The sequence below is a fragment of the Heloderma suspectum genome, chromosome 3 (genome assembly GCF_057233095.1).
Source record: "Heloderma suspectum isolate Gila_16-S chromosome 3, 16-S_ref, whole genome shotgun sequence".
NCBI classification, from domain to species: Eukaryota; Metazoa; Chordata; class Lepidosauria; order Squamata; family Helodermatidae; genus Heloderma; species Heloderma suspectum.
In genome coordinates this window covers 113150248-113175818 of record NC_139460.1, presented here as the reverse complement: position 1 = coordinate 113175818, position 25571 = coordinate 113150248, and the positions used below count along the sequence as shown (strand labels likewise).

The window sequence follows — 25571 nt, the reverse complement described above, 5'->3', positions numbered from 1 at the left end:
AGCTGGTCATCGCTGGATCCTTCCCAGTGTATCCACCCTCCTAAAAGGAGTGTTCCTGTTCAGGGATCCAGCCAGCCATTTCCTCTCAGCAGGACATACTTCCCTCCCCCATTCTATTCATCTCTCATTCTACATTATGTGACTATTGAGCATGCTCAATCCTCATTGGGGTGTTTTTGAGGGGTTTGTCCCTGTGAATATGGTGAATATGGGTAGCATGACCACTCTTTTTGAATTTGAAAGGGTATGTTGAGAACTAATATGTTAGCCATATTCTCCTGATGAGAACATAGAGAGTGATTATTTCATCAGTGCAAAAAGCTAATGGATCTTTCCAAGTCGTAAGTCAGACGTGGGTAATTTATGGCCTACAACTCCCATTAGCCGTAGCCAGCATAGCCAATGGTGAAGGCTGATGGGAGTTGTAGGCCAAAATATCTGGAGGGCCACAAGTTGCCCACCCCTGCCCTAAGTCTTTGAATCTTCCTAAATCCTGATGTTTTTACAATTCACGCATTATTGCTGTTTCTTCAGATTTTGCCTTTCATTTTTCTATACAGAGAAGCAATTCATGGTATCACTTCATCTGTTCAGTTTTAACTGAACTTCAGAATAATAAGCTAGTACTCAGACTCAAAATCTGATGCTAAACAAATTAATCTGAGCCACACACTTTTTTTTTTGCCTCTGCCTGAGAAATAGTTTATTTTTAAAACATTCAATGTACATCTCGCCAAGTTGGAGTGGGCAGGTGGAATGACTGATGTTTTCATTTCACCTTTTCCCTTGCTATTGCTTTAGTGAATGGTGGCTTGATTGCACTTCAGGCAGTAATTCACAAGGAAGGCAGTAATTCACAAAGCTCTTGACAAGGTAGGATGCAGGAATGAACTGCCTGATTTCACCTATGAAAAGTCAAGCTCCTTGTTAACATTTTTATAGTGCATGTGACATGTAATTCAAATCCAATCTAAATTATACAAAGGGTGGTAATAGAGTTGTAAAGTACGCCAAATGACGGGCTCATTTTTAGATTTTTAAACAGATCATATTATATGCTTCTTACCCATAGTACATAAATCATAATCAGATTCTACCAAGGAGGAGAGAGTTTTTTGAGTCTTACAAAAAATAGAAAATGTAATCTGAACAAGTAGCTAGAAATAAACTTGGGGCAAATTCATACATGAAATTTGACCAAGCAAAAACATTTTAATGAGAATCTTAACCACTGTGTTTAAGTACTTTGGAAATTGGATAAGTCCAATCCTCAGTGGGCATCATTTAAGAGCAAGAAAATATTGAAGATTGAAACCACAAGACAATTATGTTTGGATACTGGGGAATTTTGTTTGGTTCACATTTTAAAGTAAACTGACCTAATTCACACTTCAGAATGTAGTTATCCTTTGGATTGTGAAATGGAGTTCTCAGCTTAAAAATTCATACAAAATTTTAGGGGGGAAGGCATACAAAAATGGGCACAAAACACATACAAAATAGGGAAAGACATTTTAGAGGGAAAGGCATACAATTTAAATGCAAATTTTCATGCAGGTTTTTTTTTTAAATGAGAAGGATGTAGGTACAATTGAACATATGCAAAACTGATATGGACTGGAAATAGACTTGATCTATTCACTCCTAGTATTATGAAATGAAGTGTGATGTGCAGTGAGAGGATTATAGAATCATAGAATTTTTTTTCTCCTTCAGTACTTCTTTTTATTATTATTATTATTATTATCATTATCAACAGCTCAAACAATATGTTTGAATAACATATAATCAAATTAATCAATAAAACCAGCAAATATCACAAAGTTCCCAATAACACAAAAGGCTGTACATTTTCTTGATACTTATTACACCAATACATTACAAATAATGACCACTTTTCTATAAATCTATTATTTTGCTGTCTTCCCTCTCTAACCCTTACTATATTAGTTAACTTAACCATATATATTATTTCCCATACTTTGATAATCCTTTCATCAACTGTAGGGGCTTTCGTTTTTTTCCAGTTTGCCGATATTAGCATTCTGGCAGCTGTTAATAAATGCACTATCATCTCTATGTCATCAGATAGAACAAGTTCCTTGACATAACCAAAAAGAATAATTATTGGATCCAAAGGTAGTTTATATCCTGATATAATCTAAATTTAATCTATTATCTTTAACCAATAGTCCTTAATGATTGGGCAGAACCAAAAAACATGGGCCTTTAATAATTGTTCATCCCCTTTTTTAACATGAGTTTCTTGGAGAAATATCAGATCTACTCTTTCTTTTTTCAATAGATAAGCAAATTTCCTCCTTTTAATGGGCGAATTTAATCCTTTAACATTCAAATATATAATTCTAAGTTTGACATTTTTTATTACTAAAAAGAAAAAGAAGGAAAAAAGAAAAACAAGAAAAAATATCAATATGTTAACAATGTTACATAGGAAACCAAGCAGATAGAAACAAACTATGAGGAGTTTACAGAAGCTGTTGGTAAATCCCTAATAATCTGCATTAGGCATTTTACATCTCCAGCACCTATCACCCTTTTTTGGTTTTGCCCAATCATTATCTATTAAAGATCCCTGATAGAAAGGAATGTATTGAAGTGATTATTATTTATGATTTTACTTTCTAACAAATTCCTCACATTTGATATTTTCCATATTTGAATAATTTTGTTGTTAAATGAATTAGTTGCAGAATTAACTGTTATAACTGTTATAAAATGAATGGAAACAGGTCTTACATTTGGGAAATCCTGTATTTTTTATGATGGGTAGGAAGGATAAAAAAGCAGAAAAGGATGAAGGTGAAGCAGCAACGTCTAGTTCATTAGTAGAGGAAATCAAAGCACTCATAACTAAAGAATTTGAAGAATTTGAAGTGTGCGCAATAGAAAAAGTTAAGGAAACAGCAAACATTACTGAAAAAGATAGAAGAGAAACAGAAAGAGGGAGAAGTATCACTAACAAATCTGATTAAAGAATGTGATAAAGAAATATTAACTAAAATAAGTGAGATATCTACCACGGTTAAGGGTTTGGAATAATGTTTTGTAGACACAGAAAAAATACTGAAAACTCATAATGAAGAACTTGTATTATTAAAACAAACAAACAAGCAACCAGAATCATAGAATAGTAGGATTGGAAGGGGCCTACGAGAGTCCAACCCCCTGCTCAATGCAGGAATCCAAGTCAGAGCATCCCTGACAGGTGGCTGTCCAGCCTCGTCTTGAATGCCTCCAGTGTGGGAGAGCCCACCACCTGCCTAGGTCATTTGTTCCATTGTCGTATTGCTCTAACAGTCAGGACGTTTTCCTGATGCTCAGCCGGAATCTGGCTTCCTGTAACTTGAGCCCATTATTCTGTGTCCTGCACTCTGGGATGATCGAGAAGAGATCCTGGCCTTCCTCTCTGTGACAATCAACCTTTCAAGTACTTGAAGAGCGCTATCATATCTTCCCTCAGTCTTCTCTTCTCAAGGCTAAACATGCCCAGTTCTTTCAGTCTCTCTTCATAGGGCTTTGTTTCCAGTCCCCTGATCATCTTTGTTGCCCTCCTCTGAACCCTCTCCAGCTTGTCTGCATCCTTCTTAAAGTGCGGTGCCCAGAACTGGACACAGTACTCCAGATGAGGCCTAACCAGTGCAGAGTAGAGGGGAACTAGTACTTCCCGGGATTTAGAAGCTATGCTTCTATTAATGCAGCCCAAAATAGCATTGGCCTTTTTTGCAGCCACATCACATTGTTGGCTTATATTCAGCTTGTGATCTAGAACAATTCCAAGATCCTTCTCGCTTGTAGTGTTGTTGAGCCAAGTATCGCCCATCTTGTAACTGTGTATTTGGTTTCTTTTTCCTAGGTGCAGAACTTGGCATTTATCCTTATTAAATTTCATTCTGTTGTTTTCTGCCCAGTTCTCCAGTCTATCAAGATCACTTTGAGTTTTGTTTCTGTCTTCCAAGGTATTAGCTCTCCCGCCCAATTTTGTGTCATCTGCAAATTTGATCAGCATTCCCTGCACTTCCTCTTCCAAGTCATTCATAAAAATGTTGAAGAGCACTGGGCCCAGGACTCTAGTGCTATTAAATGTATATAATTTATGACAGGAAAAAGCCACTGACAAGTGATTTCCCTTGTCGTTCTGATAATGTGTTCTTGTGAATGCTACCTCACCCTGTGATTGGATTTATGTTTTACCACACCTGATGAAGTGGGCTCTAGTCCATGAAAGCTTATGCCACGATAAATCTGTTAGCCTTTAAGGTGTTAATAAACTAACATGGCTAGTGTTTTGGAATTTGTCATATCTAGAGGAAAGATTGTGGATAAAAATTTGGCTGGAGACACACTCGCAAGAGATGTGCTAGTCACTTAAAAATGTGAAATGATATACCTACCATGTGTTTGATAGTCTGAACAGAACTTAAGGGTGAGATTTTTTATGACCCTGTTATGGTAGGAAAAAGTTACCTCATCTTTATTTTATCATGTCATTGTTCTGTGGTCACAGTTTCCCATGTCATAAAATCTCACCTTTAAAGTCCCACCACCAGATATTGTAGGTGTATCATTGTTTGTTGTTATGTCACTTGAAGAAGTCAATTGTCTTTGTGGTTCCAGCAGAATACATAGAGACTAAAATGACTTCATATATGATATCTTTGCAACATGGAGATAATCTCTGCACTGGGAAAAAATTATCCACTTACAAACACTCTCCTGAGAAAATAGTGTAATTATGGATTTTTGCTGCAGTTATAGTGCAAGAACAGTTGTAGGAATTATGAAATGCAGCCAGATTGGCAAAACTGAGAAATTGTAAATATAATTTATAATATAAATTATAAACGGAACAAATCAAGGACAGATTTTTAAAAATATAATCTGGTTTTCTTTATATCGTCTTAAATAGGTTAGGCCTATAACAACTGTATGCGGTTATAATAGCCCTTTTCATACTTTCTTTGAGGGCTCTCCATCTTTAGACTTTTATGTTTCTAAACCTTTTTTGGAATTTGTGTTTAAGTGAGAAATTCTATCTTCTGCATAATAATTTATAAATATTCATAAATATTCATTTTTAGTCTTTAAATTCTGTAATGTCTTTTTGCCACTTAATCCTACTAAATAAATAAATTGCATGGCTCTTGGGAGTTATAGAGGAGCATCTGTACTCCTGCGTGCATGTTGCCTCCACGTGAAGTGACCTAGAGGTATGGGTGGTGGGGAAAACATTGTTCGGGGTGAACGTCAGGCACATGCCGAGGTGCATTGCCCCTGCTTCCTGCCTGTACAGGGTAGCTCTTTGAATTTTCCCCATTAGCGTCACTGAGAGGAGTGCCAAGGAGCTGCAGTGAGAGAGCAACAGAACCAGTGTTTTGATCCCTTCTCAGTGTAGCCTCACTCCCGAGCAAAGCTACATTGGGAGGAATTTAAATGGGCTCTGCAGTCGCTCACCACTCCTCCCAGCATAAATTGCTAAGGGGAAAAAAATTCTTAAAGGGTCCATCCAGCATAGTGCAACTGCTTGCACTTGGCCCTTTAAAAGATATTTTTTACTGTCCACTTGGCACTGAAAAGAGCTCCCAGCAGCTGCAGCAAGTTTAATCTGTTTAATCCTATCCAGTGTGTCCGATGTAGCGTTGCCCTTCAGCTGCGACACAACATTGGGGGCACTGAAGAGGGATTAAACTAAGGGTAGGGAACCTCCAGACTATGGAGGCCATAGCCCCACTCCCCAGCCCCACTACACTCCAGGCGCCATGTGCCGTGGTTGGCTTTCCAAGCTCCCACTTTGGACTGACGTCCTGCCTGACTCCGTTCTCTTTCTCTCTTGTTTGCTGCAAAAAGAAAATGAGAGAGCCTGGAGGCAGGCTGAGAGGCAAACATGGGAGCTCGGAAAGCCATCCGTGGAGTGCAGCATCTAGAGCAGGGGTGCAGAACGTCTTTCAGCCCAAGGGCCAAATTCCATTTCAGAGAAGCTCTCCGAAGCTGCACTCTGGTGATGGGTGGGGCCGAAGACAAAAGGGCTAGGGCTAAAACGCTCAAACTACCAGCACATTTTAGCTTCAGGGTCTTACTGCCAGTAACGAAGCCTTTTGGAAAGCAGGGGGAACTGCATGCAAGTGGAGAAACCGTCTAAAGACCGGTGGTTGGGGGAAATGGGGTGGGTCCGAGGAAGGGCCATGACTTTCTGGGGAGCCTCTCTGTGTTACCTGTACTGCCACTGTATGTTCTCCCCTCCTGTTTTGTCCACTAGGGGCAGGGATGTTTTAGGAGCACTTTGTCCAGGGATGGGGGTGGGTCTCAAACCTGGAGCCAGCCCTAGTGAACAGCCAAGGAGATAGGAAATTGAGCTCTGACTGAAGTGAAAGCAACGCTTCCTGACATAGGTCCTCCTAGGAAGCTGATTGGTGGGAGATTCAGGAAAGATAAAAGGAAGAACTTATTCACACATTGCATAGTTAAACTATGGAACTCGCTACCACAGGATGTAGTGATGGCCACCAGTTTGGATGGCTTTAAAAGGGAATTAGAAAAATTCCTGGAGGAAAATGCTATAAATGGCTGCTAGTCCTAATGGCTCTGTGCTGCCTCCAGTATCAGAGGCAGTGAGCCTATGTACACCAGTTGCTGGGGAACATGGGCAGGAGGTGCTGTTGTACTCGTGTCCTGCTTGTGGTTCCCTGGTCGACAGCTGGCTGGCCACCGTGTGAACAGAATGCTGGACTAGATGGACATTTTGTCTGATCCAACATGGCTCTTAGAATCATAGAATAGTAGGGTTGGAAGGGGCCTACAAGACCATCGAGTCCAACCCCCTGCTCAATGCAGGAATCCAGGTCAAAGCATCCCTGACATATGGCTGTCCAGCTTCATCTTGAATGCCTCCAGTGTGGGAATGCTCACCACCTCCCTAGGTAATTGGTTCCATTGTTGTATTGCTCTAATAATGTTCTTATGTTCTTATGATAGTTAAATGGCACAGTGTATCTGTGATAAGAGAAAAAGATTTGGTGAAGTTAAGTAGCAGTGTCAATCACTGATTATTCAGTTGCATGTTTGAAGTAATATTTGGAATTATTTTCATGCACAGAGTCAAGCTGCCCTTTTGAGAATCTGACTTTTTGCTTGCCTTTATGTTATTTGAGATCCCTTCAGGTCTCTTTATACCCAGTATGGCTGTAGGAGCTATAGCTGGTAGAATAGTTGGAATAGGAGTGGAGCAATTGGCCTACCATCACCATGACTGGATCATCTTCAAGAACTGGTGTAGACCAGGAGCTGACTGTGTTACCCCAGGACTTTACGCCATGGTGGGAGCTGCAGCCTGCTTAGGTAAAATATGTGATTTTTAAACAACAATCATTGTTATATGTGATAAGACATTTAGGGCGCAATCCTATCCAGATAGGTAGCCACCTCTGAAATCAGAGGTGACCGCCTATCCAAAGCAGGGCAGGAGTGTCCTGCATTTTCTTGTGCCCTGAATTTTCAGCTAGACAGCCGATTGCGGCTGTCTAGCCACAGGAGGGCGGAGCGAGGGAGGAGGCTGCTGTACGACACATTGGATGTGTTGTACAGGCATTTCCACCTGCCCTGGAACGTCCCTTTTTGGCCTGCTCTGCGCTCCTCTTGTGATCATGGAGGATGGGGCTGTTCTGCACTGCCTCGGAGTCGGGGGAGGTCGGTTCTCCTTGGAGTGCAGGCTCCAAGGTCAGTTCCTGGAAAACCAGACATCCTATGGCCATCTAGCCTCTGTCTAGTGGCCATGAGATTGCTCCCTCCGATACTTTGCTAATGTTTGAAAAGTAAGAATCCATTGTTCACGGATATGGGTAGTAAAGTTTAGAGTGTCATGTTACGTTATGAAGTGGTATTAACAGGCATAATAATTTCATTACGCCTATTTTTAATATTATAAAATGTATTTAATATATAGAATCATACATTACCAAACATAAAACAAAATGTTGCCTGTAACATAGGATACGTATAGTTGTTTCTGCAGTATATCACCTTACCAACAAATCCTTTCTATTACCAAGGGCAGTATCCAACAGTGTCATTCCACAAACTCAAACAGCGCTAGTGGAGCTCTGCTGAATTTTTCTGTTGTGCAAGTGGTTGCCCATTATGCTTGAGCAATCAGTTATGCAAGCAGCAGGTTGCACACCAAATCGAATAAGCAACCGGTGATGCAAGCAGTTATGCAACCGGTTGCACAAGCGGAATGCGCAACGGGTTGCACAGTGGGTTGCACAAGAGTTATGCGCAAATGGTTCCACAATGGATGGTACAAGCATAATGCACAAACGCACCTGTGCAAATAACTTTAGTTGGATTCTTCTCTTGCGCATAGTTCAGAATGAATGGAATGGAATGGTACAGTTGGATACTGTCCCTGAAGTCCAGAATGTGTTGTTGGGCTTGGTCACCATGTATTATTTTTTCCTAATCAGCTGTGATGGCCAGTCCCACCATGATAATTGACCAATATTATATCCATTTATCAGTACAGCTATTCAGTTAAATGAAACTGATGAGGTTATGTAAACTGAGGCTGTATCTAGGTTGATGAACATGTAACATTATTTTTTTTTTAAATCTACCTGTGATTCATCCCATGAATTTTAACAGATTTTTCCTTTCAGATTTTAATTCTTTAATATACGTAAGTGTGTGTATTATGTATATCTATATCTCAAATATTAAACAACAACTACATTGTTGTTTCCTAGCACAAAACCCCAAATATAAGGTTTGATTTGTTTCCTCCTTTGACAACCTGCATAGCAAATGATATGAAACAATCAAGCTATCCCAAGTAGATACCACATGGCTCTTAAAGCCAAGTAAGAATATCCATACCTTTTTGGCACAAAAGAATACAAAATTATTTTGCATGTACTGTAAACACTGTGTATTAAGACTTCCATAATCCCAAAGTGGTTGTCTTTCTTTTTTTTGTAAAATGAGGAAAGATCTACATTCAAAGGGGAAGGGGGAATATTTGCTGTATTCCAGTTATAACACTTCCTAACTTGCAGCTCTTCCCGGCCATAAACTTTCATGCGTTAACGTATTTTCCTAAGCCTGCAATATTACTGCAATATTACCTGGGTGTAAGTTTCAGCACGCTCAGGACTGCTTACTTCTGAATAAACGTGCATTAGTTCAGCCTATAAAATACAGTGAGTGTTCCCTTCTCCCCCTGCCCCCCCGGCCAAAGGCTCTTCAGACAGTTGTAATACAAATCATCTATTGCTAATTAAAATCAAAGTGATCTTACTAAAAGTGTATGGGGAGATGGGACAGAAGGATCTAGAGGCCGTTTAAGATTAGCCAGAAAGGCTGATACAACTCTCCCCACCTCCACACCAAACCCTGCTGTTGTAGTCAAGGATGTTCTACAAGTGTTCTGTAGTTTTAACTTCAATCAATTACTAATTCTTAGGAAGCAATCCTGTGGCCGCTAGTCAGTGGCTAGACAGACACAGGATATCTGGTTTTCTGGGAACCGACCTTGGAACCTGCACTGCAAGGTGGGTTCCTGGAGAACTGACTTCCCCGCACTTCTGCGCTGCCTCAGAGGCAGCACAGAACAGCTCCATGCTCCGCACTCCCAAGAGGAGTGCAGAGAGGCCAAAATGGGGCAGTCCCAGAAGGCATTCCGGGGTGAGGAAGGCGGAACTGCCTGTACAACACATCCAATGTGTCGTATAGCAGCCTCCTCCCCCGCTCTGCCCTCCCACGGCTAGACAGCCACAATTGGCTATCTAGCTGAAAATGCGGGGCAGGAGAAGTGTGGAGGGAACGATCCTCTCCATGCTTCTCCTGCCCTGTATTGGATAGGCGGTTGCCTTTGAGTTCAGAGGCGGCTGCCTATCCGCATAGGATTGCACCCTTAGTGTGTGTTTTTAATTCAAGTGTCTGCATGATTGCAATAAACTTATTTCAGCAATATGTAATGTGATCACATATAGCTTTGTTTGCCCATTAAATAAGATAAATTTTGCCTGAGAAATGGGCAGCATTCATCATGTCCTGATGGCCTTGACTTGGGCCCCCAACCCACCACTTTAAAAACACTTCGTGAGTTCCTGAAAAGATGTTTTCCCATGGCAGAAATTTTGTTCTTTTCTTCTGAAGTTTAAAACAGTGCATGTAAGCTAGGAGGAAGAAAAGCAGCCAGCCTCTGCTTGATTCTTTCTTCTTTTCTTTATGAATGTGATATTTAGTTTCATAGACCACACTGGCAGGAATTTGAAATTTTGTGTTTCTGCAGAAGGTGTTTTTCTCTGTGACTGCAAGGGCTGGCAGACCGAAAGAAAGAAATCAAGCTCGACCCTACATCCCCCGCCCCCTGTACTTAGTCTGGAATCCAAGATTACTCCAATTGATTAGATAAGATAAACGAACAAGCAGTCACTTGCTCCGCTTCCTGTATCTCCACACTTTTGACATTTGAGTGAATCATACCAATAACGAAACTTTAAAGCCTGCCTGAGCCTTGTTGTTATCACCTAATTCACTCAACAGAGCAGGGACGCTCATCAGAGCGGGGAGGGCCAGTCACAAATGCAACTGTGGCAAGTACATTTGTAGATTCCTGTCCATTACAAATTCCATTTCATAGATAAATCAGTTCTGTTAACAACTCCATATAACAACAAATAGTGCTTTCTTTTACCACAAGATACAAAGGATTACTAGATTTCCAGTTTTGCACAATTAAACTAAACTTAGCTTCAACCAGGAGATTGCTGGCCATTTTTGTGACTATTGTGTCAGTTTTGTAGGACACAATTTGATATAGGCAACAATGTTGGTAGATAATACTACAGAGATATTCTGTGGTCATCTATTCCAGATTGGATTTAAGCCTCCCATTTGTTAGAGAGCACACAAGATCTTGAATTTTGCATTTACAAAAGCTGTACTTGGCCATAATCTTGGCAATCTAACCATTTTGACTTCTTTCCTTTACTCTTGCCTATCCTTAGTGTGTAGGGGCTCTGATGCATTAATTCAATAAGCAGCATCCCTGCTATCCACATGGCATTCATGCAGTGCCCACATTAATCACAAAGCGGTGGTGGTTAGAGGAATGTATCTTATTGACACTGAATTGAACAAGATAAACCAACTGCGGACACGGAAATCCAAGCTGCTTTCCTAATATATGGGTATCTTGCCACACACCTAACTCTACTGTGTGTGTGTGTGTGTGTGTGTGTGTTTCTCTCTCTTGACAGGTGGAGTTACCAGAATGACAGTCTCTCTTGTTGTGATCATGTTTGAGTTAACAGGAGGACTGGAGTATATTGTGCCTCTCATGGCTGCAGCTGTAACTAGCAAATGGGTAGCTGATGCCTTTGGTAAAGAAGGAATCTATGAAGCACACATCCATTTGAATGGGTATCCATTTCTGGATGTGAAGGATGAGTTTACCCACAGAACATTGGCTACTGATGTCATGAGGCCTAGGCGTGGAGAAGCGCCTCTTTCCGTCCTGACCCAAGACAGCATGACCGTGGAAGATGTGGAGACGTTGATCAAGGAGACTGACTACAATGGCTTTCCAGTGGTGGTTTCTAAAGACTCTGAGCGTCTTATTGGCTTTGCACAGAGGCGAGAGTTGATTCTTGCAATAAGTGAGTGATGAGTCTGTATCATGTAGAGTCTACTAGGAGGATTCACACATTACACTGTAGACATATGATTACTGTAATACAGTACATGGCATAGAACAGGGGTGCAGAACTTCAGGCCCTCCTGTAGTTCCAGTCCAGCCCTCTGGGATTCCCCAGGGGGCCATGTCCCTTTCCCCTAGCCCCACACTCTTTTTCCAGACCACCAATTGTTTGGTGGTTCCCCAGCTTTTGTGTAGTTTTTCCCTATTTGAAATGCCTCTCCTATGGATGTTGGAGGAATCCGTTTGGGGGTGCTGGTAGAGCCCAATGACTTTTCGTTGGCTTGACCCTCCGGACTTCAATCCGTTTTCCACTACCTGGCCTGACTTAGTCTGCAGTGAGCTGGGCCACTTAGCAGATTTTCCATGTTTTTTAATTTGCACAAATCACAGCCGCAATTTGCACAAAGCACATAAATGTCAGCTGCCATTTGTGCAAATAATGCACATTTGTGTAAATTCTGGCCGCAACTGTGCGAATCTCTATTTGCATGAATTGCAGCCTGACCAAAAAAACCAACAACGCCAACAGTGCCTGGAGTTTGGGGGAAAACTTTGGCTTGCAAATGCAAGCCAAGTCAGGCAGACAACAGAAGTCTGTCAAGCCCCCAAAGGACCAGATTTTCAAGCGACAGACATCCCTCGCCTCTCCTAAGTTTTAGTTACTGGCAGTAAGAGTTTTAAGTAAAATGTGCCGGCATTTTTGCCCCCACCCCTTTGCCTTTGGCACTGCCCACCACTGGAATGTGGCCCCCGAGAGCTTCTCTGAAATGGAATTTAGCCCTTGGGCTGAAAGAGGCTCTGCACCCCTGACGTAAAAGAAGACTAGATAAAGGAGAAGTGAATTGTGTATGAAGGAGGATTCAAACCTGAAAAGACAAGAGCTAAGCTAAACGTAATTTATTTATTTATTTATTTATTAAATTTATTAATCGCCCATCTGACTGGTCACCCAGCCACTCTGGGCGATGTACAACCCACCATAAAACAATTTAAAACAATAAAATTTTACCATAATTTTTTTTTTTTAAATACCCTAACCCACCCCAAATGCCTGCCTGAACAACCATGTTTTTAATGCACGACGGAAGCTCATTAAAGAGGGGGCATGACAGAGTTCCCTAGGGAGGGAGTTCCACAGAGTGGGGGCCACCACAGAGAAGGCCCTCTCCCTCGTCCCCACCAGTCTAGCTGTCCTGGCTGATGGGACAGAGAGAAGGCCATCCGAGGCTGATCTTGTTAAGCGGCCTGTCTGGTGTTGCTGGAGGCGCTCCTTAAGATAGGCTGGGCCGGAACCATATAGGGTTTTAAAGGTCAAAACCAACACCTTGAATTTGGCCTGGAAAACAACTGGTAACAACCATTTACCATTTCAAATCCTTGTGACTGTGCTTCCCTTTGAAGCTCTGCTTTTAGAGCATGATTGATTCCTTCAGGAATGACAGCACAGCGGGGTTCTTCTTATGTTATTATGTCTTATAGTAAGAGAAGTGTTGCAATATATTACAGTGACAGTACTGATCAAAGAAGGAAATATACACCTTCGATTTATATATACTTATTTTTTTTTCCTCTTCAGGTACACATTTTTCCTAGTTCAAGTCAGACAAACTGTTTTCAACAAGATTAATATGAACTATGGCAAATGTATGCACAGAAAAAGGTGGCATAGATGAGAGTGAGCACAATGCAATTGCAAAACAGAGCACATTTATCACAAGAAGACAGGACAAAAGTTAATGTTTCTGTAAATTGCAATAAATTTATAACACACAGGCTTGAAGGCTGGTAAAGGTAGCTTTGGATTTAATAATTTCATTCCACTGATGTTACAAGAGAGGAGTTTCAAGAGAAACATAATACAGCTTAAATGTGTTGAATGTCATTACTTTCTGGATATTAGATGTTAGAGATGGGTTTCTGTTCCAGGATTGATGGAAATGAGCTCCAAAACTAAATACAGTTTGTACTGAAGGCCTCTTCTCAAGATTGGTAGCAACCTAAATCAATCAAGAAGAGAAATTGCTAGCAATTAGTTAGGATTTGTTTTTGAACACATTTTGATCACATGTCCACTGGAAACGGAAGGAGAGGGAAAAGGCCATCAGCCTCTCTCAGTGCACCCTTCAGCAATAATTGTTCAGAGGATTACTACGCACACATTAGACAGGGAAAGTCATAATAATAGCTATTTATGCAAGCTGTAATATATATTTCAATACACAGCTTAATCAAGGTGACTATTCAGAAGTCAAGCAAGCACCATTGCCAAAATGAGAACATGAAGCTTATTCCGTTCACCCCTAATGTTAATTTTTATTATTAATAAAATATTATTAAATATTAATAATATTAATAAAATATTCACTGTTCAAGAGTCATGGCATAAATACATACTGGCATAGTTTGGATATAATGGTCGAACCATGGCTTGGCTGTCAGGGCTGAGCCTGCCAAAGTCTTGGCATTTGCCTGAGTATGTGCTGTTTTACAGTACCAGTACTGATGGCATGTACAATCTATGCATTATAGAGGGCCATCAGGATTATAATTTTTCCTTTCCTAAAAAAGGTCTGCCACATCATTTATTTGAGTGCATTTTGCCTGATTTCTTTGTCCCGCAGAAAATGCCAGGCAGCGCCAGGATGGCGTAGTCAGCAATTCTCTTGTATATTTCACTGAAGAGCCTCCAGAAGTCCCTGCAAACAGCCCTCACCTGCTAAAGCTCCGGCGCATTCTCAATCTGAGCCCCTTCACTGTCACGGACCACACCCCAATGGAAACGGTAGTAGATATTTTCCGAAAACTTGGACTCAGACAGTGTCTTGTCACACGCAGTGGGTAAGTGGAAAGATACATGCGTACGGGCAGAAAAAAAGGACCGTAGCTAGGATGTTGGCATAGTGAAAGAGAGCGATTGTGCTTGCTTATTGGACAAGATAGATTTTCATAGCTTGTCCAGTCAGCAATTGTGGTAGAGTCCACTTAAAGCAGAGAGCCACTTCAGTCAACAAAGCTTGATTCCCACTACTCGCTGACTGAGGGCAGTGTCCAGTACTGCTGCTGTGTTCCTGCTCATTCTATTGTGCCAGTGGGACCCAAGGCTGGTATAACGGGGAACTAGGTTTTTTCAAGCAACACTGGGAACCCTCATTTCTGGATCGGGACAGGTCAGCAGAGCTCCCTTCTGTGAACTCTGCTGACCTAGAATCAGAATAGTAGGGTTGGAAGGGGCCTATAAGACCATCGAGTCCAACCTGCTGCTCCGTTGAGGAACCTACGTCAGAGCGTCCCTGACAGATGGCTGTCCAGCTTCATCTTGAATGCCTCCAGTGTGGGAGAGCCCACCACCTCCCCAGGTAATTGGTTCCATTGTCGTATTGCTCTAACAGTCAGGACGTTTTTCCTGATGTTCAGCTGGAATCTGGCTTCCTGTAACTTGAGCCCATGATTCCGTGTCCTGCACTCTGGGATGATCAAGAAGAGATGCTGGCCTTCCTCTCTGTGACAACCTTTCAAGTACTTGAAGAGCGCTATCATATCTCCCCTCAGTCTCCTCTTCTCAAGGCTAAACATGCCCAGTTCTTTCAGTCTCTCCTCATACAGCTTTGTTTCCAGTCCCCTGATCATCTTCGTTGCCCTCCTCTGAAGTTTTTCCAGTTTGTCTGCATCCTTCTTAAAGTACGGTGTCCAGAACTGGAGACGGTACTCAAGATGAGGCCTAACCAGTGTTGAGTAGTGGAGAACTAGTGATTTGGAAGCTATACTTCTATTAACGCATCCCAAAATAGCATTTGCCCTTTTTGCAGCCACATCACATTGTTGGCTCATATTCAGCTGGATTTGTCTTGTGGCTTTTTTTTTTTAAAATAGCGGGGCTGTGGAGGTTATAGTCTTCAAGGGACAAGCAACACTTTCTCCTCCTTCTTAGCCTGTTAGACAAGTTAAATTTCTGTGTGCAAAATTTAGCTTATTTGTTTTTCTGGTGTGCTCCTTAGCAGACCAAAAGACATGTGTCCAAAGGGATTACATCTGATAACTTGTTTCATGTTATCAGACATGACCCAGCCGAAGTTAAGCATTTTGGGACAGATTTAAGCATGTGTTTAAATCTCTCCCCTTGATATTCCTGAGGCTTAATAGTGCTTAGCTTTGGCTGGCTCATGCCCATTATGTGAGAAAAAATACATCTGCCTAGTGGGAGGGGATAACAAGCAGCAAGATGCCCAGTTTTCCACAGACAAATGTACTTTTAGAAAGAGCTGGAGGAAGAGCTAAGAGAAGGACCATAGCTCAGTGGTAGAGCACATGCTTTGCACACAGAAGGCCTCTGATTCAATCCCCAGCATCTCCAGGCACAGCTGGAAAAACTCCTGCCTGAAACCCTGGACAGGAGGGAGGGGCAAATGAGCAATGTTTGAGATTGCTAGGAGTCTCTAAATATCATCTCACCACTCATCTCGTGCCTGATTTCTGTTTGTGGTTGCGATTGCTGCTTGCTTTGCGCAAATGGGAAATTTGCTCAAATCGAGCAGCGACCAAATGGGAGATTTGCCCAGATCGCCCCAAATTTGCGTGAGTGCCCTCCATAAACTAAGCGGGGCTGATTCAGTCTACTGAGGAAAGTTGCAAAACTGAGGAAATTAGTGCAAATCAGACTGGGAATGGGGAAGGAGACGAACGTGAGCACGCACTGAGTCATTTGTGAATATTTTCGGTGGACACATGCTTGCGCTCATGTTTGGGGCTTCGAATGCAGCATGCTCACGTGTTTTGTGAACAAAAAGAAAATTCTCATACATCCTAATGGACAGCCGCTGCCAGTCTGTGTCGATAATACTGAACTAGATAGGCCAATGGTCTGACTTGGTATAAGGCAGCTTTCTATGTTCCGAAGAGGTAGGTTAGGATACACGGGGATGGAGAAGTGAATACATTTATCTAACAAGGTTGAAAACAGCCACAAAAGTCTTGATATAATCATAATACAGTGCTTTGTGAAAATATTTTGTAAGGCTGAATGAATACTTATGAAAGAGGGTCTCTTTTGTTAGACCTAGATTTGGAACAAAAGGGATGTTGGCTGCAGGTGAATTCTTGTTCATGCTTTGAGCACCAGCTGCCCTTGTGTGGTAGAGAAGCGGGTGGGTGACTCCTCTCTACACCACAAAGTTCAAAGAAGGTGTGAGCTGGGACCTCCATACTGGTCCCTGTTTGCATGATTGCTGTTGCTGCCTCTCTCTCTCTCTCTCTCTCTCTCTCTCTCTGGGCGAGCTCGCACGTCACACTAAGCCCCACTGAGAATAAGCCACAGTGGGTGTGTGGCTTGTCCATCACTCCCAACAAATGATTGCCTGCTCGGCAGCTTGCCATAGCTTGTTTTTTCTCAGTCCTCCCGGCCACTGCCAGCACGTATCCCAGGGGCCTTTGTGGCAGAAATCCTTGTTCCCTATATCAGCACCCTTTCTGGAATTGGTCTGCTGGGATTGCTGGCTCAGGAGGGAAACCCGCCCCCCCCCCCCAATCAGATCACCAAAGGAATGTAAGTTTGTAAGGCCTTATGAATGTGGGAAGGTGTTTACAAATGTTTGTTTTTATTTTAGGGTTCTTGTGTAAGTGCGCAGGACTGCTTAACTACTACTGAGCGCAGGATAGCCATATCCCCCTTTTGACAATGTCCTTGTCAATTTCATCGTGCACTTTGGCACTTCCCTTGCTAGCAAACTTTTTTTCTTTTAAGGCGGCTTCATGTTCTACTGAAGTAATGACATACACCCCTAAAGCTCCTTCTCTCCTGCAGCCACCAGCCGCTTTTGCCTCTCCCCCCACCACCTTCGTGCTTGTCACTTTCCTCCACTGGTCTCTGTTGCCAGCTGTCAGATGTACATGAAGGTTACAGAGCTGTGAGTGGGATTGCTAAACATACACATATTTCAAGGCAGAGTGAGGACTGGAGTGGGTAAACATATGCAAATTTCAAGGCAGAGTGGGGAAAGATATGCACATTTAAAGACAAATGAGGTGGATCAGTAAGCATATGCAAATGTCATGGCAGACAAGTGAGGCAGATTGCTAAAAATATGCAAATATCAAGGCAGAGCAGTAAAATGGAGAGGGAAATTGTGCAAATTTCAAAGCAGAGCAGTAAAATTGAGGGGGAAATGATGCAAGATTTCTAGGAGTGGACATTCACTCCTGCACTGAAAAAAAATTGTGAATGCATTTGGGACTCTCTGGTGCCCTTTCTTCAAGATTTCTATGATTTTTTTTTAAAATTATCCTGAGGCAAAGGGTTCTCAGAAGAGATGAAGGAGAATGGGGGCGGCATTAGTGAGATGGTGAGGAGCAGCAGGGATTTCATCGCTCTTGCTGAGTGGCTCATGGCCATCCATCTCTTTTTTCGCTACTGACTTGAGAGCAGCATTCAGAATACATGTAATTAAACTGTCGCTGGAGTGATTGTTGTTGTTCAGTCGTTCAGTCGTGTCCGACTCTTCGTGACCCCATGGACCATAGCACGCCAGGCCTTCCTGTCCTGCGCTCTCTCCCGGAGCGTGCTCAAGTTCATATTCATTGCATCCGTGATGCTATCTAGCCATCTCATCCTCTGCCGTCCCCTTCTCCTTTTGCCTTCAGTCTTTCCCAGCATCAGGGTCTTTTCCAGGGAGTTTTCTCTTCGCATTAGGTGGCCAAAATATTGGAGCTTCAGCTTCATTATCTGTCCTTCCAAATTTTAATCTAGAGGAGAAACCAATATTTTACTGCTGGGCAAGAGTGCCAGCAGAATGTTATTGCTAGCAAATATTTTGTGTGTGTTTTGAGCTTCCAGCTAGATTTAAACGTGCCTAAAGCGCTTATGAAAATCCCGAAGTGAATGACACATGAAGGGAATTAACCAGCGGAGGTTTATTTTTCCAGAAACTGAAAGTGCATATGATTTGGGAGTCTGCAGGAAGGTGAGGAATTAAAAATAAGAGACAGAAGCTAACTCAAGTGAAACAGTGACCTTGTGAGGAATGCAGAGTATGTCCCCCAGAAGCTCAAATTGGATTCTAAACAGTCTGAAGCCACGATGCAGGCCAAGCTTCAGTGGTGGAAGCTGGTTGTTATAAAGAACATTTTCAAGGTTGGGTGATTATTTCACAGTTGAAGTAGAAAGCAAGATGGTATTAAAAGAACGATATCGAAGTCCAATAGCGTATACTTTTCTGATACTGTGGAAACTGTTGAGAGATTCATAAGTTTTTCACCTTAAACTGCCAGTGTGTGAACTTTACTTATCTAGAACAAGACTGTCTACTTTCTGAGCCAGTGAGGAAACCAGGGAATAGATCTAAATACTTCCCAAATTAAACACCCACACACAGCAGAACGAACCAGGGCTATAGTGTTTAATGTATCTGCTGAAAAATGTACTTGATTTGAAATTCCATTATACAACTACAATATTATGGAATATCTATACAGAGTATAGGTGACAGTTAAAAAAAATCGTAAGCATGATTCATGTTTAGGGGTGTTGTGAGAAATCAAGTGGGATGTTTGCATATGCTCAGTTTCTGTGAATCAAGGTAGGTGGCACAGCTTACTCCATGCAGTCACCTGTCTCAGTTCTACGTGCCTACCTGTCATATTGCCTGGTCCCCAAGGGGAAATAGGCTGTGCATAGTTGTAAACAATTCAAACCCACTGAAATATATGAGACGTGTGTATCTGTGTGAGTGATAATGTGTTGAATGTGATAATCTTGTTTGATGGGACTTCACCATAGCTTTCCATTTTTATTTAAACGAAACACAACTGTTGGACAAAGTGCGACTATAAAAATGCCTTTTTAGAACAATCAGTAAATGCAGTCAGTAAACCATCAGAACAATCAGCTTGTTTAAATATTCCTGGTTTTCTTTAATGCCAAGAAGTTTGTACAATGGTGTGGATTTTCAATGGAATATTGAGCTCAGCTGTCTAGTCTTTGTTAAAGTAATCTCAGGATATAGAGATTGTTAAGATACAAGATATGGATACTTAGGAGGATTTATTTATTGAAACTATTTTATGCTGCCCTTCATCCTTTCTGAATGAGTAAAATAAGTAAAATCAATAAAAACGTTTAACTTCCAACAGATTAAAACACCTGGGTAAGCAAAAATGTTTTTGCCAGGCACAAAAAAGATTGTAAAGTTGGAGCCAGGTGAGCTTCTCTGGGGAGGTTGTTTCGTAGGTGGGGCACCAGCACTGCGGGAAAAAAATCTCCTGTGGCTAAGTCTTGTACCTCCAATAAAGGAGGGGCTTAGTGGCTCTCCAGCCTTTTGTGTTTGTATTCAAAATCATTGTCTATAAAATAGACATTGTCTATAAAATAGATAAGTTGGTCTGCATGGGAGTGACCTATAAGATCCCACTACTTTGCAGCAATGGGCTATGATAATTAGCTTTGATAATTCAAATGCTTTTGCTGTCAGAGTACGTTTGTATGATTTCATATAATATAAAATTCCACTTATTTCTGCTGTTTTCTTGATGATGAGCTGTTACACTGTTGACATTTTCACAGTTGTCATTTTGACCTGTGGCTGAAACAATAAATAAACATGTCACGTATAAATACATTCCTGTATAAATGGCAGAACGGACGAATCCTTGAGAGATCACATCCTTTTGTATTCAGGAGTTCCAGCTTATGGACAAGCCCATTATAAAATTAATTGCTTTAAGAAATATTTCCTTTAAGATGATCCATCACATCAGTCAGCACTCAAGTCACGGTTCAGAGGTCTTTGGTTACAAGTCGTTCGATATACTTTTATGTATCAGTCTCTGAATGGTCTGGCCTGGCCTGAACTTTGCTGCTTTGGTCTGCTTTGGTCTGGAGGTCCCAAACTGTTCCTGCAAGTGGATTCTGAGAGATGATTTCAAGCACGACAAGTTTTTGATGATGTCAAGCATGACAGGTTTTTGCCTGCCCAAGGACCAGCCTTAAGGGAGTGCATTCAGGAATGAAACTGGAGGGAGTATAGCATATTTATCATTTTGCCAAAGGTGGAACAAACCAGAATGAAAGCACTGTACTTTTAATAATAAACGTCTTGTGGTGAGGTTTCTTCAGTAACCTTTATGTTTATTAATGGAAATCATGACTTTCTAAAATTCCCATTTCCTGGTTTTTAAAGGAGAGGGAGAAACGTATTTTTAAAAATGATTCTGTTCTTCATAGCGAAGTTGTGCCTGCAGCAGAACTTGAGAAATGGATGAGACAGGCTTGTGATTAATGACCTTTTTCTGTTTCTTTCCTTCTCTTCTTCCCTAGGAGGCTTCTGGGCATTATAACCAAAAAGGACGTGTTAAGGCATATGGCTCAAATGGCAAATCAAGACCCTGAATCCATCATGTTTAACTAAGCTGGTCCCCAAGGATGTGCTAGAATCTAAACTTTTAAGGACCTTTGCTGGACTAACAGAAGAGGGTTTTGTAGACCACGTCATTTTTTTGTTAAAACAAGGAGATTTAAATAAAGACAACCATATCAAGGGCAGAACCAAAGGAAAATTATGGCAGGGGGTTGAATGCAGCATGAAGTTGGGCAGAGGAGTTTAGAAACTCTGTTCAGCTGCAGATGTTAAACTATTTCTCCTGACTCTTGCCTGGGCTACACGCTACTCTTTTCATGGGAACAGCCATTCCCATGGCGAGTTTTCCATCCATCTCCCTCCAGTTATTGTCCCTTCCTCTACTGCAGGTCATTGGAAAACTTATGAGGGAGAGAAACTTCACTATGTGACAGCCCAGAATCAGAATATGAGTGTTATGATATAGTTTAGGGGTGGGAAACTAATCATGGGGACTGATTCCTATGGAGTAACAGGTAGGAAGTAGTGACCAAGCTAATTAACTGCTTGGCTGGTGCATGCATAGGTGTAATAAGGTTTGTGGTGATGCATGGAGGCTCGCCATCAACTTGATAGGGAGGGGTGGGAAAATAGCAAGCATATTTAAGAATACAGTATAATGACAAATGCAAAATGTTGTGTTTAAGCCATGGGCTGTTGTTTTTTTCTTAAGTTCAGACTTGTTTGTTACTGGATTATGCTAAGTATTTTCAGGAAGTGTATAATTTTATGAAGAAATGTGTTGCTTTTGCCTATTTTTGTAGAAGTTAAGAGATCTTCTCAGGGGGCTCATTCAGATGATCAGCGAGAGAAACAACGCAGCATCGGTTGTTTCCCCCGCCTGCGCTGGTCACACGACTAGGATTACCCTAATTACCCACGCCACATTTCAGGTTGCCATGTCATCCAAACCCGGCATGCAGCATGAGTGTGGTGCATTTTCACCCACCCTACAACCCATGCTGCAAGCCGTGAGTCGTAGGGTAGGTGAAAATGCACCATTCTCATGCTGTGTGCCAGGTTCAGATAACACAGCAGCCTGCGGCGCGGGTAATTAGGATAATCCCAGTTGCACGATTGGCATGCACAGGGGCGGGGGAAACAACCGACGGTGCATTGTTTCCGCTGTTGATCATCCAAACCCAGACAATGTGTTGCCACACATGGTAAGATCTGAAATAGACCACATTCTGTAGATTCACTATATCATGGGCAGTATCAAATACTGCTGCTGTGCCTCCGCTTGTTTTGTTGTGCGTGTGGTACCCACCGTTAGTGCAATAGGCAGCTAGCTTTTCCTAAAGCAACCCAGGAAATGAGCCAAAACTCTCTTTTCCAGGTTGGCATAGGTCAGCAGAGCTCCCTTCAGAGAGCTCCACTGACCTACTCCATTCAGGAAATGAGTGTTTTGGCTTGTTTCCAGTAGCTTCAGGAACTGCTAACTTCCTGTTGTGTTGCAGTGGGTCCTGCTAGGATACAGGCAGTGTTGGATACTGCCCAATGTTACATTTTTTTCAGGATAAGTAACAAGTAAAAGTTGAACCATGGCCACTTTACTTTGTCAAAAAGGACCTTGAGAAATGAGCTTCAGTATTTTTGTCAATAAGCTAGGTCTTTTAATCCTTACGAATGCACAGCAAAGTTACTCATATTTATTACTTCTCTATGCAAATGTTGCATTATATTTGGTTTTACATCACAGTAGGTTTTTGCAGTATAAAATACTTTGTAAACCATATTTTCTTTTTGATGAATGCACCACAGAACTGATTCTAGCTAATTTCTTATTCCACCACTTAGAAACTGTTTTGCACTGGGTTGAAAGGTCTGACATGAATATAAAAACTGTGATGCTTATGTTACAGAAAGAGATAATTGTACTGGGCACAAGTGTTATATGAGAAATCTTGTCTTTTTGCAGAAAGATTGAAACGTTTTTATTTGTGATACTCAGTTCCTGTAATTTAGTAGTAGAAGAATGTGGAGCAGAAGAAAGAAATGTGCTCTGAAGAACTTGGAAAAGTAGAGACATTAAGAGGCATCAAGCAGCTTTGCGATCTAGTAATGTAGAATATTTGGATTTAAGTGAACTGCAGTCCAACTAACATCAATGCAAACTCTAGTCTAAATGTTTTGTGGAGGAACTTGCTGACCAATGCATTTGTATGACATCTGTTGCCTTTGTGGGTATGATATGTACTGTGCCAAATGATTACCCTACCGCAATATCTATGACCTCAGGCTCCTGGAAATGCAGGTTGGAGACCTGCTTATGATAGTCTGGCAGTGGCATTTAAGACACATAAGTGCATGACGGTCTGGAAGCAGAAGACTAGGCTTGACCCAAAGTATCCAGTCCATTGTTTTCACCACTTCTGGGGATTGGGACAAAAATGATGCATTCTGAAAAAGTTAGGGATTGGGGGATGGTGCTGGTGTCTTACCATTACAGATGTGGCAGCTGAGGGTTTCTCCCCCGCCCCCAAAACCCATGTCTTTGCTTCAAGTGACAGAGCTGCTATCAGCTGCCCCGGGTCATTCCTTCCTAATTTGCAACAGAATGGCCCTGTGGGAATGATGCTACGTTATGATGTTGCCCATAATAGTAAGTCCACCCTCCCCCAGAAATGAATAACATTCAGCCAATCCTGTAAAAGTCACCAAAAATCACCCCTCTGTCCCAGGGGACAAATGGCCCTGCAAAAGTGTGTGTGTGTGTGTGTGTGTATCTATGTGTGTGGTGGGGCAATTTAGCCCAACACTACATGAGACTGCCTGAGCAAGCCACAATGCTTTATATCTCAGCCACTAAAGTTTTTACTGGTTGAGATTTTAATTTTTAAACATATATAGTACACTTTATATCTCAGCCAGTAAAAGTTTTTGTTTTTTTTTAAATCCAAACACATTGCTCTGTACAGCACATGGGGTTAAATACTGATGATTAAATTTATTTATTTATTAAATTTATTAATCACCCATCTAGCTAGTCACCCAGCCACTCTGGGCAATGTACAGCATGTAGTAAAACAGTTTAAAACAATAACATTCTACAATAAAAACGTTTTCTAAAATACCCTAACCCACCCCAAATGCCTGCCTGAACAACCACATTTTTAATGCACGGTGGAAGCTCATTAAAGAGGGGGCATTGCGGAGTTCCTAGGGAGGGAGTTCCACAGAGTGGGGGCCACCAAATAATAACATGGCATAATTGCCCCTGACATTGGGTACAGGAAGAGAATATCCGATGCTAAGATTAATCTGATAAATATTTTATTTCAAAATCTAAGTTGTGAGTGAAGTTTGATATAATACTCAAGGTGGTGCTGATGTGTGGGTCCATTAAAAATTCTTAGTTTTCTAGCCCACAATTATATTACCAGAAAAAGCACAAGAACACTTACTATTGATGTGTATTTATACTGCACTTTTGAACCTCAAAGGCTTCACAGAGCAGCTATGAAAAATGCGTTACAAAATTTGGGTTTCATATGTTGTTATGCTTTAATAATAATCCTCCAAGCTGACAGGAAATTATTTGGCTTTTTGTCTAGGCTATATGCTGGGAAATTATCAGAAAATAGTTATCTTCATTTTTTCATGTTGCTTCTCAAGGAAAGAAGCCCAACTTGATGAAATGTCCATACTTGAGCATACATTTTGCACTTCTGAATTCCAAACATGTGAAGAAATGACTCACTGAAACTAGTTTACATGCGCAGGTAAAACTTCCACACTAGGAAGTATACTAGGTGTACACAAACGTTTTTGGTACACACACATTAGCAAAGAGGTATGTAGTTCCTCCTCTGAATTTATATATATTAACTGTTGAAACTGCCTGATGATATAGTGGACAGCATAAAAGTATTACTATTTTGTTTTATTTATAGATTGCTCTTCTATTGAAATGAAATTTAAAGCAACTTAACACAAAATAAAAAATGACAATAAAACTACAACTCCGCAGTGTACATTTTCTTAAACATCCTTAAAAAAACCAACACTGACTAATGCAGCTCTCTTTTAGAAATCTTACATTTTACGACTTCTCATCAACTAAATTTTTCATAGAGTAGCAAATTATCTACCTCCTTTCTAAATTTATATTATACATAATTTGTGTTCTGGCTATTGAGAAGTATAGATCCTCTATTTAAATCTTCTGTACCTAAGATCTATGCAGGAAAATGAACAAAATGACATTTGGGATATACATGTAATCCACTTTGTATGCTAGTGAGGAAGAAATTGAATCTCTAAAATTATATCTAGAAGCAGATTACATTTTTCCTCTCTAAGCACAAAGTTTTGTGTCACTTTTTGCACTTGCTATAGCCTTCTCCAGACATTCACCTGAATGGGTGAGGGCTGAAACGGTGTAGCGGGATGGGGCTGTTCATGCTGTCCCCGTGCCAACACCCCTGGGCATGCCAGCTCCCACCCCTTTCGTCTTCAGGTGTGTTCTG

At 41.4% G+C, this 25571-nt stretch overlaps 1 protein-coding gene across 5 annotated transcripts in view; it reads left to right on the top strand.

Moving 5' to 3' along the window:
• CLCN4 (Cl-/H+ antiporter 4) overlaps positions 1-25051 on the top strand; it is a 68257-nt gene extending 43206 nt beyond the window's left edge. For all 5 annotated transcript variants that reach the window (XM_084844214.1, XM_084844216.1, XM_084844217.1 and 2 more), the window contains 4 exons: positions 7170-7356; positions 11277-11675; positions 14338-14554; positions 21021-25051. In XM_084844214.1, coding sequence (XP_084700340.1) covers positions 7170-7356; positions 11277-11675; positions 14338-14554; positions 21021-21111 — 894 coding nt within the window. In that variant the 3' untranslated portion in view covers positions 21112-25051. The remainder of the gene's footprint in view (positions 1-7169; positions 7357-11276; positions 11676-14337; positions 14555-21020) is intronic.
• The last annotated feature ends 520 nt before the right edge of the window (positions 25052-25571 follow it).